Source organism: Colossoma macropomum, unplaced genomic scaffold (assembly GCF_904425465.1).
Source record: "Colossoma macropomum unplaced genomic scaffold, Colossoma_macropomum, whole genome shotgun sequence".
Classification (NCBI taxonomy): domain Eukaryota; kingdom Metazoa; phylum Chordata; class Actinopteri; order Characiformes; family Serrasalmidae; genus Colossoma; species Colossoma macropomum.
This window is the reverse complement of record NW_023494809.1, coordinates 9,148,978-9,166,679: the sequence shown is the minus strand read 5'-3', so window position 1 is coordinate 9,166,679 and position 17,702 is coordinate 9,148,978. Positions and strand designations below refer to the sequence as shown.

General features: G+C 42.7%; 1 protein-coding gene across 1 annotated transcript in view; it reads right to left on the bottom strand.

Moving 5' to 3' along the window:
- LOC118799119 (thrombospondin type-1 domain-containing protein 7A) overlaps positions 1 to 17,702 on the bottom strand; it is a 213,026-nt gene that overhangs the window by 128,705 nt on the left and 66,619 nt on the right. The window contains exon 2 of the mRNA XM_036558827.1: positions 8,932 to 9,793. Within this exon, the coding sequence (XP_036414720.1) occupies positions 8,932 to 9,793 (862 nt within the window). The remainder of the gene's footprint in view (positions 1 to 8,931; positions 9,794 to 17,702) is intronic.

The window sequence follows — 17,702 nt, the reverse complement described above, 5'->3', positions numbered from 1 at the left end:
CCGCATCTCCGGCAGGAAACTTTTTCTCAGAAGTAATTAAGTTTCTTGTAAAATGTCTCTCAACATTCAACTTTTTATGAGGCTGAATTCAGCTTCTCATTCGCCAACTTCTTGTTCGAATGTTCCAGTTGCACCTTAAATGGTGCCTGAGGTGCCAGAATGCAACCACTGTACCATTTAAGGTGGAACGGGAAAATTCAAGAGTCAAATTTATTGGTAAAACTGTGTTGAACGATCAGCAGAGTCTTATTTTACTGCAAAGGAGGATTATTTTATTTTTACCTACAAATACTAATTCTGCTGTGGAGCCACAACAGGGCAGTAAAAGAGCCACATGGAGCTGCCTGTTGCCGACCCCTGGCATAGGAAATGGGATACTACTAATTGCAGCACAGGAGAGATACCACTAACCTATCGTAGCATATTCCACCAGCCAATCACAACGAGTTATTCCACCAGCATTCGCTTCCATAAAGAAGCCAAAATTATATGACAGTTTTGGCCACAGACATAAGAGAGCTAAATGACCCTGCTGATCTAATTTCACACAAACGAGTGTTAAGAAAGGCCTTCTTTTTGAGGGCTTAATGTAGCTCCGGTGCACATTGTTGTTTTCCTGAAGCCATGCTATTTTTCCGGCTGCTGACAGAATGAGGACAAATGCAGTCATTTTCATTCAAATGAGAGTGATTGTGCTGTTAACATCAGCACACCCAAGTTGTGGGAATCCAGATTTCCTCCGTGCAGCAGGAGCTTGGTGGAAAAGCTTTCAATTACATAATAAAATGTAGGAGGGGATGAAATATGAAATTCTGAAGCAAAAAACATTGTCATGTGGGCCCACTAAGAGCCTTTGCATGTCGTACTATTATGTGTAATGATTCAAACTGGTTAACATGCTGCGAATGACAAGAAGAATAGATGTTTGGCTGTTAGATGCCTTTAAGATATCCATCTAAAAAACTAAAACGGAGCTAAATCGATACCAAGACTTGAAAAAAAATCTTTCAGGGCAGATACAGTCACGCACATCAAACGAAATGGAAGGAGAACGTTTCGGAGGACTATTGGCAAGAGTCACAGAGCAATTGCTTCAGAGGAAAGTTTGTTCCACTTTTCAGAAGTGGCAAAACAAGTATGAATATTTCAGAGGCAGAAATAAACAAGTCAAAGATTAATATTTATGCTTCTGGGAGCATGTGAGTTGTTTTGGTGGTTCTTTTGAAATATCATAGCCCTACCACTGCAGAAGTTGGCATCAGCAAAGAATTAATGAATGGATTTTGTACACAGCTGATACGGTCTATGATATGAAGCACTCATGTAAGCTAAAGATGGATTTGTCCCTTAATGATCTGTGATTTGTGACTTGGTTCATTTTTTGCATTTTTTCCAAACTCCTTTTCCCTTAACCCAGAGGTCGAAAACCCAATTGTTAAGAAGAGCCATTTTGTCCTTTCAACAAAAATGAAACCCCCTTGGGAGCCACAACATTTTATGTCCATTTTACCATCTTGGCTGTGAATATGACTCAGTATGTGCTAATTTACTAGCGCGGACTACAAAATATAATATACACAAAAACACAGACGTACTTTGCTCTGCTTTAAGCTTTAGCTCAGCTATAGCCACTTTTCTCACATCTCCGACAGGAAACCTTTCCTCAAAGTGGAACAGTTTCTTGTAAAATGTCTCTTAACATTCAACTTTTTACGAGGCTAAAGTCGCTTCTCATTCTCCAGCTTCTTGTTCGAATTTTCTTGTTCCACCTTAAATGGTGCCTGAGGCTCCAGAATGTAACTGCTGCACCATTTAAGGTGGAACGGGAAAATTCGAACAAGAAACTGGCTTCATCTTCGCAACTTTTTAGTATTTGACAGTTTTTTGTTTCAGATTAAACGTATCAGGAAACCGGCTAGAGTGATTGTAAATGCAAATAAGTCCGTTCATCTCCACATTATCAATGTTTGTCTTACGTCTTTCTCTTTGCCTTTTCGTTAGCTACTAGTTTGGCCAGATTGTAGTCAGCGTTGCTATGGTGACCAACAGTCTGCCTTCAGGGTTAAAGGTGGGTGAATTAGCAGTTATACATTAACTTCAGTGTTTGAGACCATTTATTGTTAAAACTGTGTTAGAATGAACAGCAGAGCTTTATTTTACTGTAAAGGAGGATTATTTTATTTTTACCTAAAAGTCTAATTCTGCTGTGGAGCCGCAACAGGGCAGTAAAAAAGCCGCATGTGGCTCTGGAGCCGCATGTTGCCGACCTCTGCCTTAACCCAAATGTGGATGATCAGCCAAGTAAAACTGGTGTCTAAGGTTTGTCTCAATAGTTTAGCACAGGAGCTAGAATATTAAGAAAGGCCCTTCAGATGAGCCCATGCTAACTGTATAGCTGACGTTGTAGCTAGCAGCATAATGAAGTTAATGGGAAGATAAGTTAGGGCTGGGCAATATGACAACATATATCATCACAATACAATATCCTTTTCTGAACATATTGTGGATGCATATTTCTTTACAAAGAGAGCAAAATTAGTCCTGTCTAACTGGATTTAGTGAAAGTTTTTTTTAAATACAGCACTACTATTTCTTTTTTCTCTGTTCCAACTGATCAGATGTCTGAAAAACAAATATTGTGACATATCGTGCATTGTGCAAATTTTTGAAAGTATCACAATATCGTTTTTTTGCCATATCGCCCACATCTAGGTAAACTGCAGGTCTCCACCGTCTTCAAAACATTTTGAAATGACATAGACCTCTGACGTCATGTAGTTGTTTTGTAGTGCAGCTGTACAGCTGTGGTGAACTTCATGCCCACCTGAGAAACTCTGGGTCTTAGCTGGCTTTATCTATGACAGAAATGAATGCTGTTTTGGAAAATCACTGCTATGCCGTCCTGCAATAAACTAAAATGTTCTAAAGCCGATCAATTTTGCTGTACATCGTTGGATCCTCTGAATTACAAGGTCCAGCCAAAATATGACTATAACTACACGCAAGCTAACACTACTGCACACTGAACTGACATCATTAGATATGCAATCTCACAAAAATACCCCATACAAACCAGCAACCTTTGTCAAACATGGTAAATTAGAGGCTTTGGCAGTGTTAGGTTACAGTTTGAGTAGCTAGTGTTCATATATAATAACGTTGATGTTACTTTCATGCAATGTCATTTTGGTGCACTGGAAAGTTAGCCTGCTTGCAGCTTGCACGTAGCATTATTTGGATTTTGACTGCTAAACAATGGCAGCAGTAATTCAGATGATCTGGTGACAGTCTGGGTGAAAAAACTTATTGGCTTTGGAACATTTTAGTTGATACAAGACAGTATATTAACAGGAAGCAATTTATAGGCTGTGAAGATGAGATTTATTAACTTATTTAATTCATAAAAAATTACCTAGCAAAAACTTACCAAACATACCAAGAACAACCAAACCAATGCAGCTTCTTAGCTTATGACAAAGAACTTATTTTCTTACCAGAAAGCAAATTTAAATATGCTCCAAAACGCGTTCAGCGCTACTGGTGCTTTCACGGATGTGCAGGTTATCTGTTAATACGCCCCCCATACTATGACAGACCTTAGCTTTTGTATTTTACGCTGGTAACAATCCAGAGAACAGGACGCCCATTTTTTCCATAAACGGCCTGAAAGCTTGACTCGCCAGACCACAATACGTTTACACTGTGCATCAGTCCTTCTCAGATGAGCTTGAGCCCAGAGAAGTTGGCAGTGTTTCTGGAGATTGTTGATATATGGCTTCCATTGTGCACAGTACAGTCTTAACTTGTATTTGTGGTTGCAGTGACAGATGGTGTTTACTGACAAAGGTTTGTCAGTGTTCGCAAGTTGATGTGGTGATTGGCGGTTTGTAATGCAGTGCTGTCTGAGGGGTTGAAGATCATAGGAACTCATTACTTTTGAGGAAAAGCATCCTGCCGGAGATGCGAAAAAAGCAGCTATTGCTGAGCTTTTCGTTTATATTATATTTTTAGCGTATACTAGTACATAAGCACATACTGAGACATATTTATAGCCAAGATAGTAAAATGGACATAAAATGTTCTATATCCAAGCATGATTGCATCACCTATTTAAGATATCCCTAAATCGCCCCTGTTTCAACTTTCTTGTCTTAAAGTGCTCCTGTTTCAACTTTCTTGCTTAAAGTGCTCCTGTTTCAGGTTTCTTGGAATGTTGTAGGCATTACTTTCAAAATGAGAGTGTATTTACGAAAAAAAAAACAATGAAGTTGATAAGGTAAAACATCAGCTACAGCTAGAGCACATTTACAAATCACTGCTTTCTGTTTTTATCTGCATTTTAGCTATTTTGGAATTGGGTTTTTAGAACAACTTGTGCAGTTTGCACTAGGCTAAACTGGTGACCTCCATTGCTTGTTAGCTACATTTGCCTTGCAGCACCAGTGCACAACTAAAGAAGTAATCATCAAACACCAAACAACTTTGCTGATCGACTGCATTTAGGGCACGGAAAAACTGTCTAAATTTGACGTGAAGTGGTTCAAGCCATGGTATTCAGTGGTCTTTTCTGAGAAAGGAAATAATCGATTTCTCAGCTTGTGATGGACTGATGTGAACAAATTCTTCCAAAAGCCAAACTATTTCAAAGAAGTCAGACAGACCAGCTGTCACATCCTGCCACGACACAAAGGTTTTTACAACTAGGGCACCTGTGAAACACTACCTGGGGGAAAAAAACACAGTCCTGGTTTTGTGAAAGTTAATATCCTGATGACATGGGTTCACTGAAGTTGCGAATGCTTTCAGTCCTTTATTGACTAGACCTTTTTCACTCTGCCAGTACCTTGTATACACAGCTCAATCCAAGCACTCCAGAGAAGATAAAAGGCCTTCTATTCGGTCTCGGCTCTTTCTAATGACTGCTGTGAGACTGAGGACTTTGTCATTTTATTTTTTTTTAAACAGCGTTGGCCCAGATTCCATCCATGTCAGGAAGTCGGGAGTCGGGTGGATATAGAGTTGTCACCGCTGTGGTGGAAAATAGACATCAGAAAGGGGGAGTAGCTCCACTGCTTTGACAGCTTGGAAGAGAGAGAGAGAGAGCACAGAACAATGGCCCTCTGACTGTCAGCCCCCTGACAGAGTGCCGCGAAAGAGCGCTCGGACGAATAGCTGCAGCGGAGCCGAGCTGCTGTAACTGCTATAGCCACTTTTCTCGCATCTCTGACAGGAAACTTTTCCACAAAAGTAGAGCTTCTTGTAAAATGTCTCTCAATGTTTGACTTTTTATGAGGCTGAATTCAGAATCTCACTCACCAGCTTCTTGTTCGAATGTTCCTGTTCCACCTTAAATGGTGCCTGAGGTGCCAGAATGCAACCACTGTACCATTTAAGGTGGAACAGGAAAATTTGAAGAAAAAGCTGGCGAATGAGAAGCTTTGTGAATTTTTAGGTGTTGACAGTTTCTTGTTGCACAATAAACGTATCAGGAAACCAGCTGGAGTGGATATAAATGGAAATAAATCCATTTGTCTCCAAATGATCAAAGTTCGTTTAAACATTTTTTCTTTGCCTTTTCATTAGCTGCTAGCTAGGAGAGACTGTAGTCTGCGTTGCTGTGACCAGCAATCTGCACACCAACCTTCAGTGTTAAAGGTGGGTAAATTAGCAGTTATACATTATTTCCATTGTTTAAGACCACACACACACACACTCACTCACACACACACACACACACACACACACAAACACACAGTCTTTGGACTGTGGGAGGAAACCGGAGCACCTGGAGGAGTCGGGAGCACCCGGAGGAATCCTACGCAGACACAGGAAGAACATGCAAATTCCAAAGGAGAATTATTTTATTATTGCCTAAAAATCTAATTCTGCTGTGAAGCCACAACAGAGCAGGCCTGCCAGATCTGCCCTGGTAAACTATTATCATGAAATGGAAGCGTCTAGGAGCAGCAGCAGCTCGTAGAAGCATTAGCCCATGCAAAAAACTCAGAGAGTGGGGCCGCCAAAAGCTGAAGTGTGTAGAGCGTAAAAACCACCTCTTTTGTTGGACCACTCACTACAGAGTTCCAAACTGCCTCTGGAAGCAACATCAGCCCAAGAACTGTGCATTGGGAGCTTCATGAAATGGGTTTCCATGACTGAGCAGCTGCACACAAGCCTAAGATAACTACATGCAATGACAAGCAACAGCTTGAGTAGTGCAAAACACACCACCACCGGACTTTCGAGCAGCGGCAATATGTCCTCTGGAGTGATGAATCACACTTCACTATCTGGCAGTGTGATGGACGATTCTAGGTTTGATGTATGGCAGGAGAACACTACCTACTGGAATGCATAGTGCCAACACTAAAGTTTGGTGGAGAATCTTTTTCAAGGCTCGGCCCCTTTGTGCCAATGAAGGGTATTGTTAATGATACAGCATATCGGGACATTTTAGACAATTACATGCATCCAACTCCATATTAATGCCCACTTTTCAGGATAGGATGTCCAACAAGCTCATATAGGTGTGATGGCAGGTCCACATAATTTTGGCCATATATTGTATGTTCAGTTTAACTCACATAACTGCTTCATGAAATGACACGATTACATAATCACAGTGACATAACAAATTACATTTGCCTTCGATTCATATTCTACATTAAGAGGTTTAAATCTGCACTTCCAACTTCTCCTGTATGTTCTGACTTGGCAAAATGGCAAAAACAAAAAGCGAAAATGTCAAAGACATTTTTTCTTTTAGCAAAAAAAAACTGTTTTTATCAAATGTATATCGAATCATAATTAAATATCCCCCCTCTACAAACTTAGATGTGATATGGATTGACTCCCAAGTGGTGAAACCGTCTAGGCCAGGGCTGTCCAATCTTATCCGCAAAGGGCCAGTGAGCCACTGAGCTCTTGCTTTGTTGGACTAAAAAAAACCTGCAGCCCCTCTGGCCCTTTGTGGATAAGACTGGACAAACCTGGTCTAAGCACAGGCTCTGCCACCAGGCAATTTGTGGCTGGGAGTGTAAGAAAGCGTAGTTGGCCTCACTCTCTCTAGGTGGACAGGGTGGCCCTCATCTCTCACTGTGTTGCTAGCCAATGTGGGTGTCTGTCAGCTGACATAACACAATTGGCAGTTAGTGTTTTCCTCCAAGCATGTTCAGCTGTCCAGTGATGCTGCGTTTGTGGCAGTTTCAAAAGATGTGGTGGTGCTTTGTGCACTAGCCTTCCCCAGGCCTGGATTCAGGGGGTCCTTTAGAGGTACAGTGCCCTACTAGCCAATTCTCTCGCCTCATTAAACCCACTAACTTTTATACATACAGCACGTGGCAAAAAACAACCAAAGAGAAACTAAACTTTGTTGCGCTGCCACTGCTTGCTGTGTGCTGATATAAAAGACTATGTAGACTGACATAGTGGAGTTTGCATGCATCATTCTGTATTGGTTAGACGTTTGGTGGTTTGCGGTAAATGTGGCTCTCTGGTTGATTCTCTTCTGACTAATATGTGGCTCCTTGGGTTTTTGACCCCCCCCACCAAACCCCAGCTCCTCTAAGGTTTTCAGACCCCACTCATGATTTAGTTCTGGTGTTGGGCCTGACCTTCAATCTCCCAGTTTGTGTGATGAGTGTTGTGTGATACTCTAGTTTCCTGTATGCTTCCTGGCGTGTCCACTGTGATGTTAAAGACTTTAAATTGGTAACTAATAGGAACAACACATGAATCATTATTGCTGTTTTTTTAGACCTGGGAATCACTTTTCTTTTAATTCTCCACCATCTCCCCCATTGAGGTGCAGTAGGAGATGGTCATTAATATGGTTGCTACGGACAAATTAGCTCCAGCCTAGGGCTTCGTGAATGCAGGGGGCCTCACATTAACAGGTTAAAAAAACAAGTTTGAATCTTTAACATGCTAACTTCTTGTTCAATTACTTCACCCATATTCCTGTCATCTCACAAAATGGAGGTGTAGATGAAGAGTGGAAGGTGCCGTGCTATTAAACAACAAATTCATAGTATTATGCTGTATTTCTCATTGTTTAGGGTTGCCAAAACTCTCGATCCAAGCAGTGGCAAGACTGAACTACTCCAGAGAGATTTAAACAAACATCCAAAACAACTGATTATTTCATGATTCAAGAAAAACTCAGACACAGACTACTAATTTTTTAATATTGTTCAGCAACAGGAGGTAAAAAATATCCTAGCCTCACCAGCTGCATGCTGAGGGTCAGCACAGCAGGGGTCAAAGCTCAATAAATTTTAACTACTGCTGCTGAACACCATGCCTGGGTGGCATACAACAGTTCAATTAAGAGTGAACAGCAGGGATGTGTGCCAAAATTTGTTACCACGATAGCATGAACACTGTTTAATGCTCTTCTTTTACGCAACGCTTCTGTTATGTATGAGGAATAGGGAGCAGAGAATGGACACTAAGTAAGTTTTCTCTCGTGTGAGCGGTGTGAGAGCCGATTTGAAAACCATGAATCCACATGCTAATGATTATGAGCTGTGGTACAAATCGTATGCAAAATTGATAATTTCACTCCAGTCGCCCTCCAGCCACCAGAAAATCTCACTCCAGTCACCTCAACAAAGTTGGCAAGCCTGTTAAGCCGTCATAATTTTTATATGACATATAAAATGTTCATCTAAGTGGGGGGTGCTCAAATTTTCATAGCCTGGAGCCACAAAATTGCTTAATCTGGCCATGGTGATAACTGAAACTTCCTAGGGTAAGTTATGGTCTTCAGAGACCTCTTTTGAAGCAGAAAATTACAATTTTCACAAGATGTGATGGACCGATTCAGACCCATTCTTATTTTTGTACATTTCCAAAGGTCATTTCTGGACGTTCGTGGTAAATGAGAAGAAAAGGGCAGCGCTACAAACTGAACAATTGAATGCTACTTACCTAAGGGGCACTGTGCTCCCGTTGCGATGGACGCAGACTACCTGCCTCGCCCGGTATCCCACTTCGATGCTCCACAGGTTGCTCTCCTGCCGGTTCAGCCTGTTGCGGTTCCTCTTGCTCTTGATCAGCTCGCGTGTCTCTGGATCTTTGGCCCCCTTGCGCTCCTTGCTTTTCCTGCGGCGAGCCTGGCGGGCTACTCGCTGCGCCGGAGGAAGGCTCGGGGCCTCAGAGGCCTCAGGGATGGACGGTGGGAGTCCACAATCTCCCCAGCCACCCACACGCAGGTTGAAGAGCATCTCGCGGCCCTCGCAAGGCCTGGGCGCGCATGTGCGGAACTCGGTCAGGTTGGGGCAAGCCTGGCCGCCGAAGAGCGGAGGCGCCAGGACGGATCGAACGCGGTTTTGCAGGCCCAGGCCACACGTCTTGGAGCAGGCTGTCCAGGGGCTGAAGCGGGACACTATGCAGTCCCTTGGGCACGGGATCAGACAGGCCTGCTCCAGCCGAGGCCGGGGCTCGAAGTACTCGCAGATGGCATCATCAGCAGGCGAACCGTCAGCCTTCAGCACACAGCTCACCTCTCGCGTCTGGATGCCCTCCTCGCCTCTTGGGCAGGGGCCTGAGCGAACTACCCCACCACCACGAGGTACGACGGGAGCGCAGCGGTTCCAGTCACCCAGCCGCCAGTCATAAAGCTCCCTGTGCCAGTCACACACGCGGAAGCAGCTCTGCTGGTTGGCGGGCCGCGCTGACTGGAGGCAGTTGGTGGGAAGCGTGGTCCAGCCCTCCACGTGGGCACACCAAACTGCTCGGCTCTGGCTGCCTCCAGGGCCGCACTCACTGCCCATACACCTCCCCCACGGGCCTGAGGACAATGGAACAGGAACATGAGAGCATGCCAGGGCAGGCAAAGAGTTAGCACACTTAGGACCAGTTTCTCAGACATGGATGAAGCCCAGCCTTCAACTAAACTGCTAACGCCTTTGCTGGCTGTCTAACTGTTTGGAGCAGGTGTCGCCAATTAGAACTGGAACTAAACTTTGTTCCTTCAGGAACTGGGTGGGTGACCACTGCTCTAGCTTTGGGCTTAATTTGAGTCTGGGAAAGTAGCCGATACAGTTTCAACATATACACCTAGAGTACAAAGCAAACTGATGTATCTTCAAAAACAGTAACCTTCATACAGCGATTATGAAAACAAAAAGAAGCCAAAAAAAAAAGAATGCAAATTGTCTATAACTAAAGCAAAATGAGGGATTGTATTTTAGGTGTTTTTGTACATTGTAAACCAGTGGCGAACCATGAATATTAAAGCTAAAGCTTCACTTCAGGCCATAAATGTCAAGACTCGGTCAAAAAACTCAGAAATAAACACCTTTTTATGCTTTCATGCTATAATTTATGCTAGCACCCGAATGGGGTTCTATTAGTATGTTAATGCCAAGCTAACAGCGTCTTACATGATTTTTTTGGACTTTTGAAACTTATAAAAGACATTCAATGTTGTATTTGAGGCTTAAAACATACAATATTAACAGATATTTTACCTTATAGAAATTTTGCAGCGAGTCAGTAAAAAGCTCTGACATAAAGCTGCCACTGTTTTCCATTTCTAACACCTGTCTGAAACTAATGCTTAGGCTACCACTCATATTCACAGTCAGTGACGTATTAAGGACTTCCAGATGGACTAGAGTGTTGTTTATTCTCACAAAATTGGACCCCCCCATTATAAAACACACCATGATTGCTTGAGTCCACTGTCAGACACGGATTATGTAATTGGTCAATCTGATTTGTTAGGCCTTCGGTTCAGCTCCTGAAGGCCTAAGCAATTACTTGGCTGAATTTTTATTTGACAACTTTTTGCGCGCATCAAGAATTGAACCCCTTTGTTTCCAACCAAAACTTAACATAGGGGAAGTATTACAATGCATGCAGAGTTTAAATACAATGCACATGATGATTATAACGAAAAGAAATGTTATTACAGATCTGTAATTTTTATTTAGTGTTTGGTCTGCAGAAAAAGAAAAAGGCAATGCTATAACTGAAGATTTAAGGCTTATTTTAAGTCATATTTTAGGTGTTTTCTTACGTGTTGTCCATCTATGTCTTGGGCATTTAAATGATTTCACTGATGATTAATCAGAGCGATTCTCCTAACTCGGCGAATTCAAATCGTTCACCATCCACTAGTGCTGAATTAACACCTGCAGAGTTCACGTCCAATTGGATGCAAATGAACCCTATGTGTTAATTCAACTCTGGGGTTCTGCTGTGTTTAGATCTAAAACCAAAGAAGAAAACTATTCTGAAGCTGATCTAACACCCCCTCCCTTTTCTCAGTGTAGAAGAACTCCAGCTATGTTAATGAAATGAATCTGAGCGTGGGGCTCTTAGAGAAGCTCCATTATATTCCGAGTGCAGCCGCGTGAATGCTGAGCGAGAAAACGTCTGAAATTAGTCACACTTTAATCATAGCTCATTACCTGCTGCTGTGTACCACTGGCAGCAGAAACGTGCCTCAAATTCCAAAGCTCCAAGAACACACGACACACTCTGCGGTTCACAGCATGTTGGAGAACGCAGGCTAATTGCTAAGCGGTAGCTTTTATGTGCCGGCAAGTACATTTACCTTTTTGTCCAAACAAAACGCAAACTAAATGGCAGCACACGGGCAGCACACGGGCAGCACCATGGGCCTCGGAAGGAATTCAAATATGATTCTGAAACAGCAACTGCCTCTGGGGAATCAGCATGTGGAGATGAACTAGACTACAGGCATTTGAAACAGATCAATACAGGCTAATAGAGTCAGATGGAGTCAGGTGGACTGTACCGGAAGTCCACACTTTTCCTATTAGCCTCCATTACACTCTGTGACCGCTGGGTTACATCAGCAAGGTCACCCAAAGGGTCTGCTTCTGCATCCTATTAAGCCCTATCTGCATCATAAACAAGCTCCGGCTACATCTCCAACTCAGAAAACGGCTCGCTAATTTATTTAATATTCATTATTTTAATTTATTATTAGCCCCCACGAGACAGAAGATTCATTTTCAGTGGGAACCTGTTTCCATCACTGTAATCATGAATGACAACAAGACCAGGCGAGCCTAGCTTAGCCGGACTGCAAACACAGCCTGGGGGGAATACTGCTACTGCAAAGCTAGCTAATGGTAGGAAAACTGTCATTCTTGAATGTGACTAACCTCAGAAACTAGGTATTTATGTTTAAGTGATTTGTGGGAAGCAGTGGTCCTTCATCAAAAAGCAGTGAGCTTTCATCAAAATGACGTGCATGGAATCAGTCAGTCAATCAGTCAGTGAGACCTTGTTCACACTAAGGGTGTTTTCACACTACAGCTTTTTTCCAGACCCAGAACCGCTTGTTCTGTGAAAGCGGTTTTCGAGCCCAGGAGTGGTCCAGAGAACTGATCTCTGGTCCTTCTGAAATCGGTGATCTGGGGTGCTTCTGGCAAACTGTGGTGCCATCTGCTATACATGTGGAAGCTATCCGCTCGCCAGAGTCATGTGTGGGGTGGCGTGATTGGTTCATTTTGTAATGTGACTGCTTTGACTTATCACGTCACTTCCCTTTTCAAGTTTCGTGCTGGCAGGAAAGGACTGTTATGGAAAAAAGTGTTTATATCCAAGTAAAAATGATAAAAAGCATTAAACTTATGAAGCTACTGCCCATCATTGTGCAAACAAAAAGCAAAGAAAAAGTAAGAAAACTTTTTTAGACAGAAAATGGGCCTAAGGCCCAATACCATTATCAGTATCAATGCATCCCTAATTTCATCACCTAAGGCAACCCAGCCTTTTGTAGGATCCCTCAGTTGTGGCTGAGAATGAGAAAGAAACAGCTGCGAGTTGGTGAGATGCTACAGCTCCAGAGTTTGTAATGGAATGTAAATTTAAACAGAAGACTTAAACATGTAGCATTGCTTATGTCAGTAAGCCATGACATGCTGGCACAGCATAGCTATCTCAAACGTGCTCGAGTGAACAATGAAAAAAGGAGCCTTTGTATACCAGTGCTAGCAAATTCTCTCCTACCTCGGCTGCAGCCTTTACTTTGAAACACGTCTCAAGAGCCAGTCAGTCAGTAAACAGGTCAGTCAGTCAATCAGTGAATTGGTGATTTACTAAGTGAATCAAGGTGTCAGTGAATCAGTCAGGCAGTGAATTAGTGAGTTAGTCAATGAATCAAAGTGTCATGAATCAGTCAGTAAGTCAGTCAATTTGTCAGTCAGTGAATGAGCGAGTTACTAAATGAATGAAGGTGTCAGTGAATCAGTCAGTCTGTGAATTAGTGAGTTAGTGAGTCAGGGTGTCAGTGAATCAGTCAGTGAATAAGTGAGTTACTAAATCAATCAAAGCGTCAGTCAATCAGTCAGTCAGTCAGTGATATAGTGATTTAGTCAGTGATGCAGGGTGTCAGTGAATCAGTCAGTCTGTGAATTACTGAGTTAGTCAGTGAATCAAAGACTCAATCAGTCTGTCATGGAAACTAGTAAGTTGGTCAGTGAATCAGGGTGTCAATGAATCAGTGTCAGTTAGGAATTTAGTGAGTTAGTGAATCAGGGTGTCAATAAATAAAGTGAGTTACTAAATGAATCAAGGTGTTAGTGACTCAGTCAGTCAGTCAGTGAAATAATTAATCAGTGAATCAGCATGGCAGTGAATCAGTCAGTCAGTTAGTGAATTTGTAAATCATGTCACTAAATCAGTGACTGAATCAGTCTGTAATCACTGAATCATTTACTCAGTCAGTGAGTGAGTCGGTCAGTCAGTAAGTTAGTCAATCAGTGAATCAGTGAGTCATTGACTATTTATGGCCAGCAAAACATCAAACAGCTCATCAGACATGGCCATGTTCGACAAGCGTGGTGAGACTGAATATCATTGTTATTTAAAGCCTTCAGTGCACAGTGACTGAAGCGCATGCAGTGTGTGTTGGCACGGTTACCTATGGGCCAGCGCTAATGAACAATGACTGAGAAAAATAATTGGACAACATCCTCTCTTTATGCCTCCCACACATACCACCCCAACCAGTACCCCCAACCCAGACTGTCCGTTTCCCATTGATTTCATTTGTGCGTAGCCCTAGGCAGGAGGGCTTCACGGGGCGCGGCATCGAAGTATATGCCCTGCAGGTCACCAAGGCTCATTACCGCTAGTGATGGCCCCCTATTCTGGCTCACAAATGTTACAACTAACAGGTCAAAACAGCAAGTTCAACAACCTATTAGCGTCCTCATCTAGGCTTATCTGGGCTTGGCGGGCAATAACCGCTAACTGTTCAACTACTAACAACCTGAATTTATAAAGAGATGGTTTTATAACTGTGTGATTATCAAAGTGGCTGGTTTGAAGCATCTAATACTCACAATAGATCAATTGCTTGATGGGAGCTATAGGGGGTGTGGGGGGCCTGTGAATCAGAGGGGGTATCACACCATCTTGTCCTTCACAATCAGGCCTATGCTGTGGGTTTAATGGCTCTGGGAAATGTGTTTGGCGGAGGGAGGGGAAAAAAGAAGCCGGAAAGGAGCGAGAAATGGCGCTAGCTTTCCCGCGGCTAATCTTCTCCGTTTCAAGCCATGGTAAACGCAAGCCTCGCAAAATTGCTTCACTGGCAACAATGGGATTTCGCTTTCAAGTCTGCAGTCTGTCCCACTGCGTCAGCGGAGGAGCGTCAGACAGCGATTACCAAAAGTCTGCAAAACACAGCAAAGGTGCGCGCTCGCCAGCTGCAGTTGTCGCTATAATTGAAGATTGAAATTAAGCCCTGCGACGATGCACTGAAGTCAGCATGACTCTTTTCTCTTCAGCAGTTACTTTTTTTCGTTGCTTGCCATTTTCTCGTTTGGCATACACAGTACAGAAATTTCCCACAGACACAGCCAAGCAGTGAGTGGGCTGTTATGACAAGGAGTCTCATGGGCCTATATTGAGTATGGGCATAGAAGAGCTGTCAGGCTCTCCAGTGATTACGCTGTGTTTGTGTTTTGAGTATCAAGACACAGCTGTTTATGTTGCTGCGCTTGGTTGGCGCAAGTGTTAATACCCACGTAAGTATGACTGCAGTACCACTGTGAGATTTCTAATAATACCAGTTAGCCCTGCCATGCTGTGTTCCACAGGAATGAAACAGATTAATAAATCCCCAGGCCCCTTGGCTGGCTGCTAATGCTACCTTTTCACCACTGTGGTCACTCTTTAGTGCTGGCCAACCTGATAGGGACAGTGTTGATGGTCTACCAGATCTTCCCACACAGACCTGTTGAATCTAATCACTTAAATGTTTGGCAACGTGAAGAAGCTAGAAGGTCTCAGAAAGCAGCACATGATGCCACTTTCTAGTGATTCGAATACAGATATGAAAAAAGTCACTGAAATCTCTCAGCCTGGAAGGGGTTACAAAGCCATTGCTAAGACTCTGGGACTCCAGCGAACCACAGTGAGAGCTTGGAACCGTGGAGAACCTTCCCAGGAGTGGCTGGAAATTTCAGAGCGCATCAAACACTCATTCAGGAGGTCACAAAAGAACCCAACTGAACATTTACAGACCTGCAGGCCTCATTCGCCTCAGTTAAGGTTAATGTACACGATTCCACAGTAAGAAAGACACTCAGCAAATTGCATCCACGGGAGAGTAACAAGACACAAACTACTGCTGACCAAAAAGAACACAGAGGCTCGTCTCGCATTTTCCAAAGAACATCTAGATGAACCTCAAGATTTTTTGGATACTATTCTGATGAGTCAAAGGTGGAACTTTTTGGAAGACATGGGTCCTGTTACATCTGGCGTAAAGCTAACACTGCACTGCATTCCAACATAAGAACATCACACCAACAGTCAAACATGGTGGGGGTAGTATGATGGTCTAAGGCTGCTTTGCTTCTGCAGGACCTGGATGACTTGTCATAATTGATGGAACCATGAATTCTGCTCTCTATCAGAGAGGAGAATGTCAGTTTGTGACCTAAAGCTCAAGCACAGTTGGGTTGTGCAGCAGGACAGTGATCAAGCACACAAGCAAGTCCACCTCTGAACGGCTCAAAAGAAACAACATTATGGTTTTGGGGTGGCTGAATGAAAGTCCTGACTTAAATCCCTTTGAGATGCTGTGGCAAGACCATAAGTGGGCAGTTCATGCTCGAAAAACCCTCCAATGTAGCTGAATTTAAAAAAATGTTGCAAAGAAGAGTGGGGCAAAATTCCTCCACGACAGTGTAAAAGACTTATCACAATTTATTGCAAACGTTTGATTGCAGTTGTTGCGCCAAGTATAGCACAACCAGTAATTAGGTCTAGGGGGGGCAACTGGTTTTTCACATGGGTGAATAAATCTTTATCTTCAATGAATGGAACGATCATTTAAATGCTGCATTTTGTGTTTACTCGTGTTGTTTTTATCTTACATTAATACTAACTGGATGATTTAAAACATTTAAATGAGACAAATCATGATAGTGGCAAAAAGGGTGGTGTGGTTTAAGAATAGTGCCTGTAGTCATAGCATTCTTAGCTGTCCAGCTGACCTGTTTCACACATATGCTGGCTATAGACCCCCTAGCGTCCAGCACCTCTGGAGCCATGCCGAGTAGACTGGAAGATAATCCACTGATCTGCTCTGTTCTAAACATCACCATTACTCAGGAAACCCAAAAAGCAACTCAGCAATGTGATCTTTGGCCTCTTCTTACTTAATGAACAGGAGTCAGCCTCTGGCTGGGACCCTGGGGTCACGGCCTGGACACAGCTGGATATCGACTGAGCTGCGGCTCGCCCTTGTTGCCCTGATCTCCGCAGGGCTGCTGCTGTCAAGGTAAGAGGTAATTCCAGCTGACAAAGTGCCGGACTCCTCACTCGCTGACAGGTGCTTCGGCTATGCCTGGACAAAGTGCGGACAGTGGAAGCTGTCAGTCAGAGAGCTTCAGTCTAACATGAACCTCACTCACCTTCTCCACCACTTAGGTGTTCAAAAAAAAGCACAATTACTGAAAAGCTCTCAACAACAGAGGAGTCTAGACAGACACTGATGGACAGCAACGGTGTGATCAGTGTTTTTTTGCCAGGAAGTTTTGGATTCATATCCTGTAAATTCTTAGGAAATCTTTGTACATTATAATGTGACAGAAACATAATGTTGCCATCACACAAAAAACTTGTATCTTTTTTTTTTTACTTTTTCGCACAATATGAAAACTCCAGTTGCCGTTTATTTAATGTTAAAATTTCATAATGAATGGACCATCAGAAAGGAAAAATCCTTTTACATTAACTTCCATGACAAGTTAATAAAGTTTTTTCCTCCTCCTGTAAAGTTTTCCTTTATGAGATTTGAGGTTTGTGTCCAACAGTGACAATAATTAACCCTCAGAAGTCAGATTTATCACAGGTTACAAAACCATGTATTAGTTATATTTAATCATGAATTATTCACCATTACATTTAGTTATTAACTGTCTATCATAGCTCTTTAAAACAAGCAGAGAAATTCTGTCAAAAGTGCAGACCCTAAATTTTCTACCAACATCAAATTTGTGTTTGTAAGTAGACGAGAAGAATGTAATTTGTTACACAATTAACTATTAGCGTTACTACAATTTCTTGATTACAATTAATTATTCGATTACAAATATATCAATTAAAATGAACTTTCTTGCCGAATGTGCTTAGTAATTAGTTTGCAATTGGCATGATAAATATTGTATCCATTGGTCATAATAAAGCCACGTTTAGCAGGCTAA